This window comes from Haliotis rufescens, unplaced genomic scaffold (genome assembly GCF_023055435.1).
Source record: "Haliotis rufescens isolate VD_foot unplaced genomic scaffold, xgHalRufe1.0.p SCAF_17, whole genome shotgun sequence".
In the NCBI taxonomy this organism is placed as follows: Eukaryota; Metazoa; Mollusca; class Gastropoda; order Lepetellida; family Haliotidae; genus Haliotis; species Haliotis rufescens.
Window position 1 is genome coordinate 21,710,756 of NW_025963857.1, and position 20,366 is coordinate 21,731,121.

At 39.1% G+C, this 20,366-nt stretch overlaps 2 protein-coding genes across 2 annotated transcripts; one reads left to right on the forward strand and one right to left on the reverse strand.

Moving 5' to 3' along the window:
- Positions 1 to 929: 929 nt before the first annotated feature.
- Positions 930 to 8,099, reverse strand: LOC124133964 (peptidyl-prolyl cis-trans isomerase B-like). Its single transcript, XM_046498569.2, has 4 exons — positions 7,911 to 8,099; positions 5,902 to 6,103; positions 4,587 to 4,706; positions 930 to 2,927 (listed from the first exon to the last, which is right to left on the reverse strand). Exons 1-4 carry the CDS (start codon positions 7,965 to 7,967, stop codon positions 2,695 to 2,697), a joined length of 612 nt encoding a protein of 203 aa, XP_046354525.1. The 5' UTR covers positions 7,968 to 8,099; the 3' UTR covers positions 930 to 2,694.
- Positions 8,100 to 14,780: 6,681 nt separating this feature from the next.
- LOC124134027 lies at positions 14,781 to 17,511 on the forward strand. The gene is made up of 3 exons (XM_046498643.2): positions 14,781 to 14,960; positions 15,811 to 15,959; positions 16,274 to 17,511. The coding sequence occupies exons 2-3, from the start codon at positions 15,811 to 15,813 to the stop codon at positions 17,019 to 17,021; spliced, it is 897 nt and encodes a 298-aa protein (XP_046354599.2). The 5' UTR covers positions 14,781 to 14,960; the 3' UTR covers positions 17,022 to 17,511.
- The last annotated feature ends 2,855 nt before the right edge of the window (positions 17,512 to 20,366 follow it).

Genomic DNA, 20,366 nt, shown 5'->3' on the forward strand with positions numbered 1-20,366 from the left:
GTTTGCAGAATAGAGACAGGTCATGATCCTTTCCATTAGCGCCATGGCGATTCCGGAGCGGAATGGGTCATGCCCTTCGTGACCAACTCGTGTTATTCCGGGACAAGTCGGTTACGGAAAGGGGCGAATGGTGACGAATGAGGTCATGCTTGTATAGCATAGAGCATCGGGTGTTTCCGTGTGACCTGGCCGACAGGGTCATGTAACAGTAACAGAAAGCGCTGGTTTGCCTGGTCCAAAACTCAGGAACAGCGGCCGTGATAGAGCTGGAATATTGCACAGGCCTGATAGACGTGATACGTCGGGACTTTAAGTAAAATGTGTATAGACCGTGGACATGTTTTTGCTGTTACTTCTTAAAGCACCTTAGGAAGCCCAGATTGTCGGGATGTGAAGTGGGTGGGGTGAAATGGGGTTTAACGTCGCGTTTAAGATTATTGCACTTATAAAGCGACGTGCATGCACGTGTGTGTTTGTGTGTGTCTGCTTGCACCGATTTATAGTGCTAGCCCACTAAGATACCATGACGCAGTTTAAACATGAATAACCCACTCAGACACAGTATACTGACTCCGAGCCGCCCAGTCCTTGTTTTAGTCCCGTAATGCTGATCGCCAGACAGGGTAACAACAAGTACCATATTTCAACGTCTTTTTGTACGTGATATGAGGACTAACGCCGAATATCTCACACCTATGATCATGGGATAAAAGAGTGTATGCTACTTTACGCCGCAGTCAGCAATATCCAAGTCAATACAACCACAACCTGTCAAGAATCGAGTATTGGCCGGGCAACCAGAGATGCATGATAGCACGAGCAATGCGAATCACATATTGCACTCACCGGTAAATACATAGGCGTGTATTGTTGCCCCTGTGCAGCAGCTCTAAGCACGCGGATTTACAAACGCAAACATGAAAAGACAATGGCAGTTGAATCTTTTTATTTAAAATTGAAATGTAAAACACATACAAAACAACATTATCGGACAGGCAATATCACCTATTGTAATATCACAAGAATGGTAATGTTCAATTGCACAATATCAATACATATCATCTCATAAACAACAATAAAAAAATATGTTTTAAAAATGTTGAAAAAAACCTCAAAATTAGACAATTAAAATAGTTTGGTGTATTTAAAAAGAAATTACAAAAACCTTCAAATTAAGTATAATTTGCATAAAAATTATATCAAATATTTTGGCACTTTTGGAACAAGTACGGCGAACGATCTAGTCATACTTTGGCATACGCGGGCTCTTCACTAAATTCACAAAACATCTACATTGAAGTGGGAATTGAAACATTATCTTTATCTGCTACAAGGGACATAAAATCCTATTGGCTCTCTGCTACTGGGAACCCGTCTTCAGTTAACAAGAATGTCACGTAAGTTACATCGACGCTGACAATGTCCTATTCTCTGCCTTTGATTAACTTGGTCCAACAATATAGATACGAATTGATAATACCTATCTATTGGAACACACACATATATAAGAAACGTCTATTCCTTTCCAGCATACATCGTGAATAATATTTATCATCATTATTATTTCAGTGCCCGTTGTAGTTAAATAGCATCTGAAACCCTTACAAATTATTAAAGCACTTTATAGGACGGATTTGATCTGTGTAAACTTGTGAAATTCTTCACTCGCGTTTTGTCGGAGTTATTCGTCACCACTCGTGCCATTCCGGTTACTCCCCATTGCCGATTACTCCCCGAATACAGGCGAGTGGTGGCGATCGTTTCTCAGATAACATCAAGGGCGAGGTGTCTGCAGTGAACTCGTACAAAAAAGGAACCATTTACAACTGACAGTAACTCATTTAAAAAAAAAAAACAGCATTAAATTTCCGGTCATATTATTTTCAAAATCCCCCCAAGTGCCCGTGGGATGTAAATAATCTGACATACGAAGCTGTGGGTGACTAAAATGGGAATGTTTCAATTCCAAACGAGTTTACGATATAGCTGACCCCTCTGACACCCCGTAGTAATGTACATCTCGACATGGTGGGGGTACACATCCTCCGAGGTACCAGAGAGTGCTTTCATGATGACTAAATGACGATAAACAGCCTTCAAATACATTACCACGAAACACACATCTCCTCTCACTCTCCACGACATACAAACACAAACTCGCAGACAATTCCTAAGCATGATCATTGCGTGTCTCAAAACATCAGAAATCACAATTCAAATAGTAGCCTCGATTATCCAGTGTAGCATATACTATAAGTCACTGGATAATCGAGGGTGGTAAAATTGAGACTCTCTGGTTTCACTGATGAAGGACATAGCACCAAAACCTTGAGTGACAAGGTCAAACATTTTTTGATTATCAAGAACGATATTTTGCGCCATTTTTAGGGGTGTCTCTCTGTTTTCATTTCGTCATCACATCGGATCTAATAATAAAACATACTTGAAAGCAGAAAACTTGATGCTGGCAGAATTAATTTTAAGTTTTAATCAGGTTAATTTCGTGACGATGCCGTGACTGCTGACCTCTGTGGCATTCACCTTCGTCTAAATTGTGCGCATGACGTTCAGATATCTCTTAGGTATTGAAACCTGCCAGTTCTCATAACTTTTCCGAACACCATCTTAAACATCTTTACAAGCTTTTACATGAACACAAATCTCAATCTTGGACGGTCTCAAGCCCACAGCATCCTATGCCGCATTGTACGTTGTGGATACGTCAAATCGTTCCCCAAGTGCGATCTCTCCCGACTCGGACACGATGACGGACTTTAAGGGGTGGTCGTTGTCGTCGGTGGCCACGCTGGCGATCTCCTCCACTACGTCCATGCCGTCAAGAACCTTGCCGAAGACGACGTGTTTTCCATCCAGCCATGGGGTCGGCTTGCAGGTGATGAAGAACTGACAGCCATTGGTGTTACGACCTGTGAAATACGAGTTGTGATTGGTCATGAGGTTGAGACTGCACACGTAGAGTAACAGTTGACATCAGCATTCTTTAAAATAATTGTAATTTACTTCTTTGAAAAGAAATTTTCCTCCTATGCCGTTAGGAAACTAGACTTGGTTTAGTCTAATCTAGACTTGCCTAGGCTTTTAGTAAAAATGTTTATTAATATATATTCATGGCACAGGACTACTCAACACGTTGAAAATATTTATAATGCATTAGAGAGGAATCATGCAATTCATTTGAAATTCAATAAGAAAATCAGTCAATTCGATCAATTCAATATTTGACCTATCAGAAAGATTGTTGTCAGTCATTTCGACAGAGGCGATGAACAGTCTACGTGTGGGGAGCCCGGATGTGCCCCTCTCGTGTCTATTTTTCAATTGGCAAACGTGCATAACGAAACAAATGTGAACTTGTTGTAAGATATCCCCCTTTGCTTTGTAAGTGTTATATTACCTAACTCTGTTGCCATTTACAACCAGTTGTTACTCAGTATGCTTAACGACTATGACTGTTTTACTTTGAGACATTTTGAGATGCAAACTATACACACATCAACACATATGTGTTGAGGAGAGGTTCCTTGGCCAAAGTACTTATACAGTAGACCACGGTTATAACGAACTCGAGGGGACCACTAATTTTAGTTCGTAATAACCGTAGTTCGTTATAAGCATACATACAGCATATATACAACAAATGGTCGGGACTAAAAATAAGTTCGTTATATCTGTCAGTTCGTTATAAGCGTAGTTTACTGTAGTTACACGAATATTCTGTTTGGTTTGTTGTGCATGTTACGGAAAGGGGCGAGTGGTGACGAATGCTAACACTTATCACATGACCGGAAACATTTAAGAATTGACTTCGACATATTTTTGGGAGTTTAGGGAGATATAAACGTAAAGACCGGTGTGCAGAAAGTGCGCACCAGTTTTTTACGTTTATATCTCCATAAACGTAAAACATATTGAAGTCAATTCGTAAAAATAAATATAGTCAACAATAGTTCTTCACAGGCTGCTTATTGTATGATTGACACACACAAAACCGAAGACAACTAACGAAATAGGTGACATCGTTCAGCGCAATAAAGCAACACAAGCCCCGCCCATTCTATTATCAGCCAATCAGGAAACAGTAGTTTCTTAGTTGGCGTGGCCTAAATAAATTCAGTTTACATCTCCCATTCACACCGGTCATTGTGTGTTCGAAGTTGCGAAGTAACAGTGACGTAGCCAGCCGAAAATTTATTTGAATCAAGTTGGGAACAAGTGATACTCGTACAAATATTTGCACCAAAGCACCATTTACTGTGATCTGCGATCTGTTCCGAAGTCAACGGTACCCCGAGGTGTATTCCTTGAAAACAATGTCTTTGCAAAGGAGAGGCTCGTGGTGTCAGTGCCAACGGGAATGTATATACGTAGCCTTACGTAATTCTCCCAGGAAAATCATTTTTTTATTAAAATAACAGTTAAATAGAAAATGGTTTATGATGATTATAAACTTCATTTGTTCATTGAGTTAGAGATTTGTGAAATCCATATTTGCACTCAAATTTGAATATATTATATAATTGAATGTCTGTCTAGATTAGAGTTATCTCCCCTCGGCGAATGCTTACCGGCATTGGCCATGCTGATCCAGCCAGGGCCATAGTGCTTCAGGGTGAATCTCTCGTCGTCGAAGTAACCCCCGTAGATGCTCTTGATGCCGGAGCCGTCTTTCTTGTCGTAGTCGCCACCTGAAAGTACAGATATGCATGGTGAGGCAGGAAGACACATCTTTACATACTCCATAGAGACACCATCTTCCCGAGGCAAGGGAATTAACTGACTCTTAAAAGTCCAGTTTCCACTCTTGCCGAACTTGGCTGGAATTTCGTGGCTCGATCATAGCGCCACCAGTGGCTATTACGAGTTATGTCCCTTCTATGCCTCTCTTATGGACCAATCAGATTCCACCTCTCGTATTACTTGCACAAAATGGCGGCGCCCAGTCAAGACGATCTGATCGATAATCAAGGTCTATATTGTGATAAAACGGGTCTTACATCGCGAAGTGTATCAAATCACGTGAGCTACTTGATTAAAAACATGAAAAGATTTGGATAATATCTGTTGAAAACGATTTGGCGGTGCACGTGCTTTGCAAATCCTGCAATCGACCTAAAATCTGCATGACAGTTAACGAACCGGATTTCGATTTCGTTGGGCGATTTTGATTGGACTGTGATTTTGATCTAACTCCATAAAACCAGCCTAGTTCGGCAAGGAAAAACTGGACGTTTAAAGTTAAAGTTTAAAGATGTAGAGACACATATCGCGGGCAAGTGTACATATCTTTAACATATTCACTATGTGCAATCTTCTGGTTTACTGCTTTTATCAATGTTTCGATGTTGATTCGTTCTCCAGTGTGATAATCTACATCGAAACGTCGATAAATGCAATAAACCTAAAGTTCTTATCCATAAAATTGTACGTTTTCTTATTCACTCACCAACTCCTGATGCCAATTAAACGTTATTGTCACTGATTTCGTATTGTTGATTGCAGTGTTTTGTGCATGGACTGTATCCATAAAGTTGTACTTTTCTTATCCGGTACTGCGTAATGATGCAACCCTAGTCCCGCCCACCCTATTATCATCGAATCAATAATCACTAGACCGCTAGAGGGCGTGGCCTATTACTTTTTCGGTTTATGGAAACACAAATTGCTTGCTTTATACCATGGAATCACTTTCAATAAATTTAAATAAAATTAAATAAAAATCTATAAAATTCTTGATGACCCTGTGGATCTAGTGGGCGTGGCATATTTCTTTTTCGGTTTATGGGAACATAGGCAATAAATTGCTTGCTTAGCCAATCAAATACCATGGGCTCGAATACAATATATTTATATAGACAACACTGGACATAGATTGTCACTGACCTTGAATCATGAAGTCCTTGATGACCCTGTGGAAGCTACTTCCGGCGTAGCCAAATCCGAGGCTGCCAGTGGCAAGAGTGAAGAAGTTGTCCACAGTCTTGGGAGCGGTCTCTCCGAACAGGCCGAACACGATCCGCCCGGCAGACTGACCCCCGATAGCAATGTCGAAGTACACCTTCTGAGTCACAGTTGTCTCCCCTGCCTGAAGATATTGGATAAAACGATAGTAGTAATGGTGATGAAACAAGTACCACGCCACAATCAAAGTTGTTCACATTTCATTTCTAAAAGTGATTTATGCAAAATAACTAGATTTGGGGAGAAAATAATAAGTTCTTTCGTGCAGGTTTTCTAAAGAAATGACCTTTAGTTTCGGAATAGTCTATTGTACAGACCTTAACACAAAATAACCACAAATCCCAAGCATGTCTACAACACTTTGGGAAAGTCTACTATTCTTAAAATCCAGGGATATCCGAAAATGAAGAAATTCTCTTTTCTTCTATTTTTTATAGATCATAAGATAATTTTACAAATCGAATCTTAAAATATTTTCATTCAGAATTTCCAGGATCGTTAATTTTAACTAGTTTCGATTGATCCAATTATCGTTTTTGGTACCTAATCATCCTGTCCTCCCAACCAAAGGGGTCACACCCTCACATGACCAAACGGCTGCTCAAAGCTGCGTTAAACCAACCCCATGTTCCCGAGTATGCCCCCCTCCCCCCTCCCCCCCCTAGACACGCACCATGCCACAGACTGGCCATCTGGCGGTGACGTCACCATGGCGCAACTACAGACCAGGGGGGCATGAAGAAACCCGGAACAGCTATGCAGAGAGTAACCACCTGTTGTGTGTGTTTAGCATCTGGTCGCCATGTATTACTCAGCCCACGTGTATGGACTGGGTTACTGCCCCGAAATGTTTATATTGATATACTGCATATTTGCTGCGTTAACGATAGAGAGGAACCGGTTTATTCTACGAGGAACCTGCTGATGTGAGCAAACAGTTAATTACATTTTGAGGAATATAAACGGTGGTGTAGATCGAGAAATCTGGAGATCACAAGAGTCACTCTCGGTTTGTGTATCATTAAAATGTACCCGGGTACAAAACGATATATCGAGTTATTCACAGATTTGCGTTGCTTCCCATCTTCCTGAGGCAAGGGTCAGTTAATTCCCTTGCCTCGGGAAGATGGGTTGTTTACGGCATACTGATGAACTTTAATTAATAAAACGTTTCAACGAACTGCACCACAATATAGATACATGACCATGCTTTGAAACTTATAAAATACGGATTGGGTCTAGTTATCGATATATCGTTTTGTACCCAGTGCATGCTGGGTACATTTCGATAATAAACCGATCGAGAGTGACCCTGTCAGCAAGAGTAACTGCATAGAACGTTTTGAAGATTCCTCATAATATCATGCATTAAATCTACAGTTGTAAGGGTTAACTAGGCCATGTATTTGAACACTTGTGCTGAATCAGCGAGGGAAGACATGCCAATTGCATCTCACAACCGGTTATGGTTCCAAATTCAAAATGGCCGCCAGTTGCCACGCACAAAGGGTTAATGGGTTACACACTTCCTCGTTATACGTCAAATGTCTGCCTCCAAAATACATCTGTTTAAAACTACATAAATACAATACATGGAAAGGACACTATCCTATGCTTGCAAAAACTGAAACATTTGACAAAAATAAAGTTTTACGAAACTCTTTTAAGCAACTCAAGTTCAACAGCGGTTGAAATATGCTTATACAAACATATCCTACGTGGAATGCAATCCTGGAACTTATAATAAAGTCTGTACACAGGTTTAGAGTGAATATTTGCTTGAGTCACCATGCAGTTAACCCAGTGCAACAAGCCCGACAAAGGAATGCAGCCTGACTTGAGTGCATACAGAAGCATAGCGTGGAGCAGTGTCCATGAACTGCTTACATTTAACCTACACACACCCATATTAAACAATGTTATACACTTACATAGCAGCAAGACAGCAGGGCCGACAAGAGCAGAGAGAGTAGTGGTGCAGCATCCATGTTCAGTGTTCAAGTTGAGAGTGTTCCACGTTCGTTCGTCTGCTTTCAGTGCCACGATTTCTCTGCCACGTTGCTGATGTCGGTACCGAGCTAGCACATCCTTTCGTATCTTGACCTGTTTTATTGCCTCCCGAATCCCCCCTCCGCCCCCCTCCCGTATCGGGTTCCGCTCGGCGTTCTTACTGTACGCTGGAATCGCGATGGGGATGATGCGACCACTCAAGTATGTCCATAGGAAACGTGGCAACAAAGTGGCTGTGTTTGTTTAACGAACACGCCACTATTGTTAGTCACAGTGTACAATCTACATGTTTGTCTTGCATAATTGTGACTGGACTTGTGAAACACCCATGTGAAAATATTTCAAACTGAATCCCATCTCCCACTCGAGGTCACTGTATGGCACGGAATGGGGGGACTTGCTCTGGTCCTTTGGAGAGGGATGAACAGTACAGATATTCTGACACCTCGACGTATATAAATAAAGCAGTCAAAGATAAAAATGAAATCATATCAATACAAAAACAGATTTTATGAATACCAAAAACTCGCATTAGATACTCGCACTCGCACACGTTAGTCCCAAAGAGGGACAGGTCAGCCGAAATTGCTAAGCCAGAAGGCGACTTTTTCAACACTTATAGCAACAACAAAATTTTCTGACACAATTTCTGTTTTGTTTTTTTAAATGTCAGTATGAAGTAGTCATCAAGTAATTGTTTTGTCAAAATAACATTTGTAAAAAATACAACATGCATTTATTCATGAACTTCATTGCCAGGAGCCATTTTGTTTGCCTCTTGGATTACGGGTCATGTTACTATCAATGTGGATTGTGTGTATGAATAGTACCAAGATAAACAAATTCGCATAGAAATTCTCGAAAGAGCTCTTGTAATTATTATTTCTGTAAAATCATTTCTGACTGTAAACTGCCGGGTAAAAGAAAATACATGTTTGATGGTGGCTAAAACTGAAACAAACAAGAAATTGTGATGCTTTGATACATGTATCATCGTTGCTTTGGGCATTACGTTTGCAGTGTTTCGGCGTTTTGATTACGTTTGTAATGTTTAGTCAAACCCAATTCTTAAGTCTACACGTTCTTTTGTCCAGCAGCCGTGGAGGACAGACCACACAAAGGACAACGTGAAACAAAAGAATCGGTGACGGAGAATAGTTAAGTCTTTCCTATTGTAGAACTAACATGCACCACGTGTCCTTAAAGGGGTCCCACTCTCCCGGCACCCTTTGATGAGTATCCTTAAATAACATACTTGACCTACTTTACAGGTGATGTCCAGCCACAAAACTCTGTCACTATCCATAAGAAACCTCTGCCAAAAGCAGAGTCGATTTTCAATTCTGACCACACCATGAGCTTGCGCCCATGAATCGCCATCAAACACTGATGATACCAGGCGTTCACGAAAAGATGAGCGTATTCTTCTACCCTATCAGTGGCACCCGTCACAAACACACGCAAAAGCACGTCAATATTGTTCACCTGAAAAAATCGCGAAATCATGGATATCCAGAACTGAATACACGCTTGCTGTTAGGTGGGACTAAGTGCCTGAGTACAGAAAAGGACATTGTTTGTTTGTTGTTTAACACCTCACTCAGTAATATTCCAGCTACATGACGGCGGTCTGTAAATAAACCAGAAATCCAGTGATTGACATCATGAGCATCAATCCACGCAATTGGGATACGATGACATGCATCAAACAAGTCAGCGAGCCTGACCACCCGATCCCGTTAGTCACCCAGTGAGATGCGAGATTCGGAGCCTGAAGAAATTCTTGACTAGCTTCATTCAGTTTAACGTTACAAAAAGGGCTTGGCGAAAGAGAAAATAATATGGTTCAGGGACTGTAAGACTGACAAGGAGAAGGCATATGTGTATGTGTTTAGAGGTATAATCCAGGGATGGAAATTAACCAAGAACATCAACTGGTCCAAATAGAGATAACACATAGCAATACCCCTCGCAAATGTTTTAAAATTCTACTAGCCTTCAGGATACCTTCAACATTAAGAAAACTGGTAAGAACTAAAGTACTCATGGAAATGAAAACAAAAAATGTTTTGCTGTATTTAATAATCGACACAAAGCATTACGTAGATGTAAATACGAAATAACAAAACAACTGGAAAAGTACTAGTCTGGATTTGCTAGTTTTATTTCAGTGCTCAATACAAAATGTACTTTACAGGAGGTAATTTGTAGGCACTTTCAACATTCAAATATAAATCTAAGTCCAAATTGACATGGCAGAAACAGGCTATTGGGAAACTGCAAATTAGCCTGGAAAAAAGTTATCAAAACAACAATAAAAATAACAGCTATATTTATGTACATAATAATAATGACATGTAAGTTGTTGTTTGAGAAGGGAATATGTTACTTTTACGTTCTGATATTTTGACAGTGATTCACTATCCCATAATGCCACTCACAAATCACTAACCACTGACAAATCACATGCACGTGGGTTTCAAGCACCTGTTTTCACCTGTCGTCAAGGTGTCATAGGTCATGGACAATCACCTTGATCTACTAACACCTGGTTATGCTCAGTTTCACAATAGTCTGTTTTGTTCATATTTGTACTCACTTTTACCTGTAAAAAGACCTTTGATACGTTGTATTTGTGCCAAGGCCCAATTAGTACTAATTGAGTTGTTTGAATATTTATATATTTTGTATATTAACTGCATTTATTTAAAATCTGAGATCGAAAAAACAGTTTTTTTTCATTTCCGTGAGTACTTTAGTGCTAATATTGCCATCTCTATGGGGTTTCAAATCACAATAACAACATCTGATTGAAACAACTGCGGTTTCAATTACAATCAGTTTAGCGCGGTTAAATTTAAGATAACCTCGTTCTACTTTGAAAATAATTTTATAATATTCTTTTCCTAATTATAGAGACGAATCAGGAAGCTTTTGACGTGAAGTGATATTTCCACGGCGTTCCCGTTTATGTTCCGATGAGCTAGTCCCTCATACACGCTGAAATATAAATATATCCGACACTACCATGCAGGACTTCAGACACTGGATTTATGAAAATGAAGAGACTGGCTCCTTCCTTTTACATATTAAAAAGAGGGTCTATTTACCAAAATATATTTAACTATTTTCAGAGACTAATTGTTGGTCTACGAGGGATCCAACAAGTAAGTTGCCAGCCAATGTGCATCCTTCCATGGTGTGTGCCACGTCCAGTGAGAGATAGCAGTGTTATCTTCAACTGCATGTGCTTGATCGGAATAACCGCGTATATTAATTTTCTTCAAATTTACTTGGTCAGATCTTGTGAAATAGAGTTTATTGCACTTATATAGCGACGTGTATGCATGTGTGTGTTTGTGTGGCTGCTTGTACTGGTCCGGACTAATGCCGATTTTATAGTGCTAGCCGACTGAAATACCATGCCGCAGTTTAACATGAATATCCCACTCAGACACAGTATACTGACACCGAGCCGACCAGTCCTTGTTTTAGCCCCTTACTGTCGGGCGCAGGCAGGGAAACAACAAGTACCATGTTTTAACGTCTTTTGGTATGACAGGGCGGGGGCGGACGCTCTACCTCTAGACCACGGAGGTGGTGTTCACATCTGGAATCCCACGGAAAGTTGGTGATGTTATAACATTTTGGTTTGTTATAAAAATTAAGTTTGAAAATTTGGATGAATTGTTTTTACAGATTGAATGCTACTTATCAACTCGCGGTGATTGACTGTTTTATTTAAGCATTAACAACATTTGACGGTGAATATTAGTGGGTGATAATGGCGTGATATACATCTGTACGTCGTAAAGTTTGAAGTTGGTAGTTCACAGAGACACAGGCATTGGTTTCATCTAACAGGATCGGGTGGTCAGGCTCGCTGACTTAACGCTTCTGTTATTCAGACATGCTAGAGGCTTTGATTATGTTAAGGATGGATTATATATGTATGTCTTGTTGATATGTGACAGCTATTCCAAAGCGAGAAGAGAATGTTTCGCTAATCATCCCATCAATCCACCAATAACTGAAGCCTTTTTAAGACTTATAAATGTCAACCGACAATATTGATATCATTAAATGTTTGATTACAATCCTTTGTCACATCGTAAAGATTAGAAGCAAATCATCTATCCCAGTAACATAAGGGGCGGTCGGGTAGCCTAGTGGTTAAAGCTCTCGCTCGTCACGCCGAGGACCCGGGTTCGATTCCCGACATGGGAACAATGTGTGAAGCCCATTTCTGGTGTCCCCTACCGTGATATTGCTGGAATATTGCTAAAAGCGGCATAAAACCAAACTCACTCACTCCCTGTAACATTAAGTGTACAGTACTCCAGTCGTTTATTCAGCATGTACATTTAATTATATGTTTCCAGCTTCTTTGTATTATTGGCTTAGGGTCTAAAGTACTGAATAAAGTCATTCTGTCTGTCTGTCTCATTTTATTTATCAGTATTATAAATTTGTGGCTTCAACTTACAATACCGCCTAGTTAAATTTGAAAGTCCGTCTGTCATATCTAACCTAAAAGAATGAATGTCAAATCAATGTCAACAAATGCATTAGTATGACAATTGCGAGTATTAGGCGAAGGTGAATGTAAGATTATAGCCAAAATGCTGAAACATCAGCGGACGTTATACCCAATGTTGATGCAAGTACCTCCCTAAACCCACGTCGCCACGTAGTTGCATTGTTCAACAAGCACCTGCAATCACAGTCATGTTATCTGGCAAGGATACTTTGGGACTTTGGAGTTCAGGGGTATCTGAATGCCAAATTAATACATGTATTATCTATTGTGCAAAGTGTGTTTGTATCTTTTGTTTTATTGTGAAATGTGTTGTCGAGTGCATTTATGAAAAATATTAAGTATATATTTTTTTAAATGTCTTGAATTCCAGTATTCATATGAGATATTTCGCCACATTATAAGGATATCTTCATTACACGCCTCCGTGGTCAAGTGGTAGAACGTCCGTCCGGAGAGCGGAAGGTCCGGGGTTCGATCCTCGGCCGCGTCATACCAAAATAGATGGTTAATAGATGGTACTTGTTGTTACCCTGACTGGCACTCGGCATAAAGGGGCTAAAACAAGGACTGGACGGCTTGGAGTCAGTATGCTGTGTCTGAGGGGGGTATTCATGTTAAACTGCGGCATTGTACCCCAGTGAGCTAGCACTATAAATCGGCATCAGTACGGACCAGTAGAAGCAGAAACACACACACACACACACACACACACACACACACACGTACATGCACGTCGCTATATAAGTGCAATAATCTTCAACGCGACGTTAAACCCCATTTCACCTCACCTCACACGCACGTCTTGCTAGGAAGTTTACGTACGCTTCAGTGACTATTGAAGACATAATTGGTAGTTATTTTCCCGAAATGTACAAATGTATACATGTATTTATATTTCTACAACAACCCTTGTGTTGGTGTGGTATTATAATTCTCCGTGATTTCATATTATTGTTTTATGTTGACATTTGTCATTATATTTTGTACCGTAGCCTAAACTCAATATAACGTTTAACAGTGTTTAATGCATTGTTGTATTTGGTTGTTGGTTGTAGGGGTATTTTTGTTTGTTTGTTGTTACTCAGCATTCAGCAATATTCCTGCAATATTATGTAAAGTCCAGACCAGACAATCCAGTGATAGAGATTATGAACATCAATCTACGAAATTTGGATAAGATGACTTCGTCATCGAGCCCCGTAAGTCGACTCTTACGACAAGCATGGGTTTCTGAAGACCAATACGAACCCGGATTAAGACGTATGTGGAAATGAAGGTCGTGTTTATTTCCGGAGCATAATTCATAACTTGTTGAATGTTAATTAGGCAGGCATGGCAACAACAAATAGCATCTTTAAACTTTTGTATTGGGGTATATTTCAAACGCAGTAAGTGGACCAATCACAGACTAGACAACAACATTGCATAATTGTTGCATGTGTTGATCTTGACATTCTGCATAATTAAAATAGCAATTAATGTCTGTAACTAGTTACTTTTTATGACTAACATCCTGTTTGGGTAACATAAACCACCTGCTGTCCACGGAGATTAGAGATTACATCACAAATACTCTGTCAGGGATTAATCCCCTGAGTAGACAAATGGAGAAATCTTCTGTGTTGTTACTAATTCTTGGCATATGCTGTGCACATGATACTCAAACAGATGTTCGGAGGACACGTTTTAACCCTAGTGGCGGATAATTTCGATTGAGTGACGATTTATTTTTTCATTTTGTTTTCGTCTGTTTTACGCCATTTCCGTTAATTTTTTCACATTTGACTTCGGTTTACCATTTTTGATAAGCATGCCCTAAACTATTAAACCTTCATAGTTTCTATGTTAAGTACATTTGTCCTTTAACGCATTTTGGTATGAGGCCATTGGATCGAACCATCGACCTCCCGCTCTCCAAGCAGACGCTCCATCCACGAAGCCAGACACAACTTTGATTCCAAAACCAAGCTCTCAAAAGCACTAATTACTGTCATCCGGACAGACATATGAAGATACAGTTCTTTGATCACGTGAACATATTTTTATGGAGAGTAGTGAAAAATATGATATAACTGCGTAGACGTAATTGAGTGCTGACGAAGCGTCAGTACAATTCATGTTTTGAATATAATATCACTAACTTGAGATATTTTCAATTGAAAATCAATCACATGGTAAAATCAACTGATAGGTATGGTGTCTTTTGTTTCTCAGTATATTTCCCCTTTGTCACAGCACGGACCTATATAACCTGGATAGGAAACGCAACAGATAGCCTCAGGTCATCTACGCCGCGCTACCGGCGATTGTTTTTCCACCTCTGCCGGGGGTCATCGCCGAGGCTCATGGGTAGATTCACTCACCAGCTCTTCAACTTTTGTCCGCTTATCGCTCCAAAAAATCCGAATTTCCAGTGTTTTTCGCTTGAAAGGTAAGTGGATATTTTGTTTATATATTGTGTAATGGTATTAGAGACGAAATAAGACTTCTGAAAGTAATTATTTTTGTTTCAACTGTCTTTAGAAATGTGCACACCGGTCCATTGTTTTCGTCTTGCATCCAAGATTGCAGACAAGTGAAATCGTGATATTTGGCTGTTTTATTTCGCTAACTCCTTCGTTATCATCCAATAAAGTCCTTAGTTACAAGGGTGTGCTGAACATATGCTATCTGTACAGCAGTTATGTGTAAGAACATCTTTGATAATGTTATTTCACAACGAATTACGAGTCCATGAAAATCGATGTTTATGCAACAAAACTCGGAAATTTTTACACACACGCACAATTTGGGCGTGCTAAAACTTTTATTCTGATAGATATTTTTTCCCCAAAAAATTACAAACTAATACCTTATATACCAATAAGCAACTATGCGGTTTTGTAATTACGAAACATTTGTTAAATACTCTGTAATTAATGTTACAAAATATAGCTATAATTTAGCTTAAAATATAAGGAAATCTACTATAAATTCCCACTTGAAACATACATTTCATCTCAAATAATGTTTCACATGGGTAGGTGTTGGAGAAAAGAAATGATTCATAGCACATTATATTTTCAGCCCATATTTCATGTTCCTAATTTCTGAAGTGTAATTCACTAACTGGTAAAATAATTATATCCAAGACTTTTTCTGCAATAATAGGATCTGTATGTTTTTATATTATAATTATAGGTTTCAACTGTCAATAAATATTGCTACATGTCCCCATGAGTACATTCTTGTTGAATTAACATGAAAAATGATAAAACAGGTGCATTATATTCCATTAACAGATGCCACGCCGAAAGAAAATGCCAGGTATTGGCCAGAAAAAGAAGCACTATAAAAGAAAATCTTCAAAGGTGACAACTTCATTGGACAGAGACCACAGCCATGCTCAAGTGAACCATCATAGAACAGATGATCAAGTAATTGTGGAAAGGTTTGTTATTTTCTAGGTATATTACATGCCTTTTGCAAAATATAGAAAATATATCAAGTTGATTTAAGGACATTTTATTGATTGTTGTTAAATTTAATCATTTACATTAGTTGTAAAGTATGTGAGGTAAAATTGGGTTTCATGCCACATTCCAGGGTATTGCACTTGTATGGCGATGTTTTTTATGTAGCTGCTTGTAATAGCCTAGAGTAAAGCCAATTGATATAACATTTTTGTCACATTTAAATAATTTTTATTAATTTTATGTGCCAATCCAATTGAGATGATATATTATTCTAAATATCTTGTTCCAGTTCACAAGATGAGTTTGGTGCTAAATGGAGTGAAGCCTGGGATGCCTTCTACCTTGGACATGGATCAGGCACTCACAACAACACTTCCACTGAAGAACCAGAAGAAGTTGATTCAGACTGCAGTTCCGCTAATAGGTTCCATGTCATTTTACATAAAGTTTTCTGCTATGAATCACATGTGGACTTAGACAAGTTTGTCGAGAAACTATGGAGGGATAGAAGGTTTCAGTTATTTCAATTTTTGAAGAATGACATCAAGAGCCATACTGATGCATTGTCCGACTTCACAATTTCAAGGATAACTGATGATAACATCCAGCTTGTCCAACATTATCATGGAGAGTCTCCAACAGTCAAATTGTGTATGAACATAAGATCATCATTAGTTCCCTCTCTGCTTGTACACAAGATTGTGATTGACAGAGAACATGATATATGGACGGATCTTCCCAAAATTGTGATGTCATTTGGGGACCTTCAGAAGTTCTTTGATAGACTCCAACTTTGGGATGTTTGTGTAGGAAATCATGAGGAAGAGTTCACCTGTACAATGCCAAAATGGAGTTCTTCCTACACAAAGACGAACCAAGTTCTTGCATACCATGAAGCCGATTTCTGTGCGAAGCGAGATGATATTGAGTACCACTCTACCATTCGATCAACCAAGTGTTCCATGTTGACTGTTAGAAAAAGGTGTAGCCATTGCAGTTTGTATTATACAAGTCCGTGGTCACAGTTAGCGCATTAAGTCTCATAAGGATTACAATCTACCGACCTTCGATAAACGTTGACATTTCATTCAAATTATTTAAGGATAATCAAGTTTTAAGGTAAGCTCTCACATAAGGGACTTATCTTGTGAAGAAGATATATACAATTCTGGTTGCAAATTGGACTTTGCTTTGCTGTGATTACTAAGATGACGGAAAGATGATAATCCTCCGTGCCAATTTTGAACAAATGTCAGTAGGGTCTATATGTGATAATGTTCTCTGATGTAGTTTGTTTATTTTTTTCTTAATGTATACTACCGACAGGAAATAAGGCAACTGATGAAGATTTAGTGAAGAAGTAATGACTATAAATGTCTGTAAAATAAATGTGTAGATAAATATCTGGTGTGTCCACCATGTTGGGCGACACATGCATGACACCGTGATGGCATACTGTTAATTACAGTAAAATACGTTTATAACGAACACGCTTATAATGAACTGACGGATATAATAAACTGGCTTTTTGAAGTCCTGGCCATTTGCTGAATATATTCTGAATATATGCTTATAACGAACTACGGTTATAACGAACTAGAATTTGTGGTCCCTTTGAGTTCGTTATAACCGTAGTTTACTGTAACTTGCTTATGGTTGCCCCTTGTATTGCCCGCCATTCTGCCTGAAGAGCCACCCCAAGCTGGGCCAGGTTGGCGGATGCTGAATCTCTGGCCCGAGAACGTCCCAATGAGGCTCCATTGGGGACACGTCAGGGGACCTAGCCGGCCAATCCAATGTCCGTGTGCCTCCTGTAAATGGGATTGTAAACATGGTGTAACGACATTGGTGCACAACGAGTTCCTGGTGATGCCTAGCCCATCCCAATCGTTGCCGCCTGTGGTAAACTGTTAGGGTCACACCCTTCACAGGATGTCTTGCTTTCTGGCTGGCTGCATTGAACCTGTTTTTAACAGTAGATGCATGTCGTAAGAGGCGACCAACGGGATCGGGTGGTTAGGCTCGCTGACTTTGTTGAAGGTCCAGACCGCCGTCATGTAGCTGGAATAGTATGGTGGCCGAGAGGGGACATCGCTTTCTCGCTTTCTCGCTTTCTCGCTTTATCGCTCTATCGCTTTCTCGCGGTATAGCAATATTCCCTCTTGGCCACGAAATGGGTCGCATGCGTTACGTGTTTCTTTACGATAAAAAGTATATACGTAAAACAACATTAATGAATTGTCCTCAGTGTGTGTGTGTGTGTGAAGTGGGTTTTAATCATAAAAGAGAGCTGAGATTTTTCCAGTCGCATTTCAAATTATACATATGGACGGAATGTTGAAATTTTCACACTACTACTTAAATATAATTTAACAGTACAGACACATGTGCTTTTATAACAATCCACGTATTTCTGCGTAAAAAAGAATTTGATTGATTTATGGACCTATATAGCTATTGGATCCCCCGCCCCCAGGTCAAGTTATCAAAACAAATAGCAAATCACACCGCTCAATAGCGCTGAGTAGTACGTACTTCCTAAAAAGCAATAGTGTTTTCCTAAAAACAACGCTTATATCAATGTTTATTCTGTTTGCGGAGTAGATGTCATCAAAGTGGAAGTCCTCACCCAAGCAATGGTAATACTACTCGATGTCCATTATGTAATTTCTAGTTTTTGGATGACATATTGTTCTCAGTTACCGTGATGTGGAAATAGATAGTTGATTGGTTTTATATTCAAGTTGGTATTTCCGCTATTCAACGTGTTCAGTGAGGCCGTCTTATCAACAGTCATTTCTGAGACATAAATGCAAAGTACAATTACCGTATTCAACGTAATAAGCGCCCCGCTCTAATAAATGCCTACGGCGATATTTGCTAATATATTGGCTAGTGAACAATCCCAATTAGCACCCCTTCAGATTGATTAATGTACACAAGACTTATTGATTCGCGTATAATACGCACTCGTTATATGCACACTTAATTATGGGCAATTAAATTTGGGAAAAATATATCTGTCGTACATAAACATTTCAGGCTGTTAGCATAAACCACGAAATTAATCTTTCAACTCAACTTTTTTTTCACCAAAATAATATTCTAATTTTGAGAGCGCCCCGGGCGCTTATTACGTCGAATACGGTAATTAAGTCTACGCTTATTTTTTTGCATTTATAATTAACTCGAACGTTATTTTCAAGATTTATAGAACATACTATTCAAAAGAAGTTAAAGACCACCCGATTCCTTCATATGACTATGGTTATTCATTAGAGGAAGCGACAGAGCGACAAAGCGATAGAGCGATAAAGCGATAGAGCGATAAAGCGATAGAGCGAGAAAGCGATAGAGCGAGAAAGCGATAGAGCGATAGAGCGAGAAAGCGATAGAGCGAGAAAGCGATAACGCGATAGAGCGAGAAAGCGATATTTCCCATAATGCCGGACATATTTTTCCTGATATTTAGTGATCCTGTAATTCTCACCGCTATTTTGCCTCTTATGATTAGATTTTTTTAACATCTTGTAGTAGATAAATATGTTACAAAATACACAAGTAATTTTTTCTCGTTTAGCTTGCATATTTTCTTGTAGTGTAATAAATAAGCAAGATTCACAAAATACAGATAGTCACTGTTTATATTTTCATTTTGTTCATAGTATCGCCCCCATTCCTCCATCAAACTTAAAACTGATAAAAAGGAGATCATATATGTCAGTTTTATTAGCCAGTTTTTATTGTTTGCAACGTCCAAAGAATTATTTTTTTCGGTGATTAGATTTTGAATTGAAGACGAATATGTGCTCGTCCGATTTCGGGACCACAATTGTGTTCATTAAGTTGCATGTACATTATGCATACATGTACACAGTTATGTTTCCCTTACAAAATACAGATGAATTAGATATATGTCTCTACCTTAAGTCACATATACGACTTTCGAGAGCGTCTTCAACCCGTAACCCCATTCCTTGGACAATAGAAATGAAATGCGTTGTAAATATATTTTTTTAAACAACTCGTTTCTTATAATGACTTTCGATCAAACTGTCATCGGGAATTAAATTTAAATTCTCTATCCATTTAAACTGTATGGTTAACAATTGTGCGTTCTGATGTGAGTTATTTTGTTATCTTATCCATTTTACACACACACACACACACACACACACACACACACACACACACACACACACACACACACACACACAACACTCACACACAACACTCACACACTCACACACTCACACATAATTTTGACAAAACTATACTTAAGATATACATATATTATAATGATAGCTGATTTAATATATGTTATAGATAATCATAGTAATGCATTTCATATTGTTATCAACCTTAACTTTGTGGCCACACTA

What these genes read in the sequence shown, in the direction of transcription:
- LOC124133964 (XM_046498569.2), bottom strand. Translation starts at nt 7,967, where the DNA reads ATGGATGCTGCACCACTACTCTCTCTGCTCTTGTCGGCCCTGCTGTCT. An exon ending in CAAGGACTTCATGATTCAAG is followed by an intron (nt 4,707 to 5,901) that starts GTCAGTGACAAT and finishes CTGTACTTTCAG; the next exon opens with GTGGCGACTACGACAAGAAA. An exon ending in GATCAGCATGGCCAATGCCG is followed by an intron (nt 2,928 to 4,586) that starts GTAAGCATTCGC and finishes CGTATTTCACAG; the next exon opens with GTCGTAACACCAATGGCTGT.
- LOC124134027 (XM_046498643.2), top strand. Translation starts at nt 15,811, where the DNA reads ATGCCACGCCGAAAGAAAATGCCAGGTATTGGCCAGAAAAAGAAGCAC. An exon ending in GATCAAGTAATTGTGGAAAG is followed by an intron (nt 15,960 to 16,273) that starts GTTTGTTATTTT and finishes ATCTTGTTCCAG; the next exon opens with TTCACAAGATGAGTTTGGTG.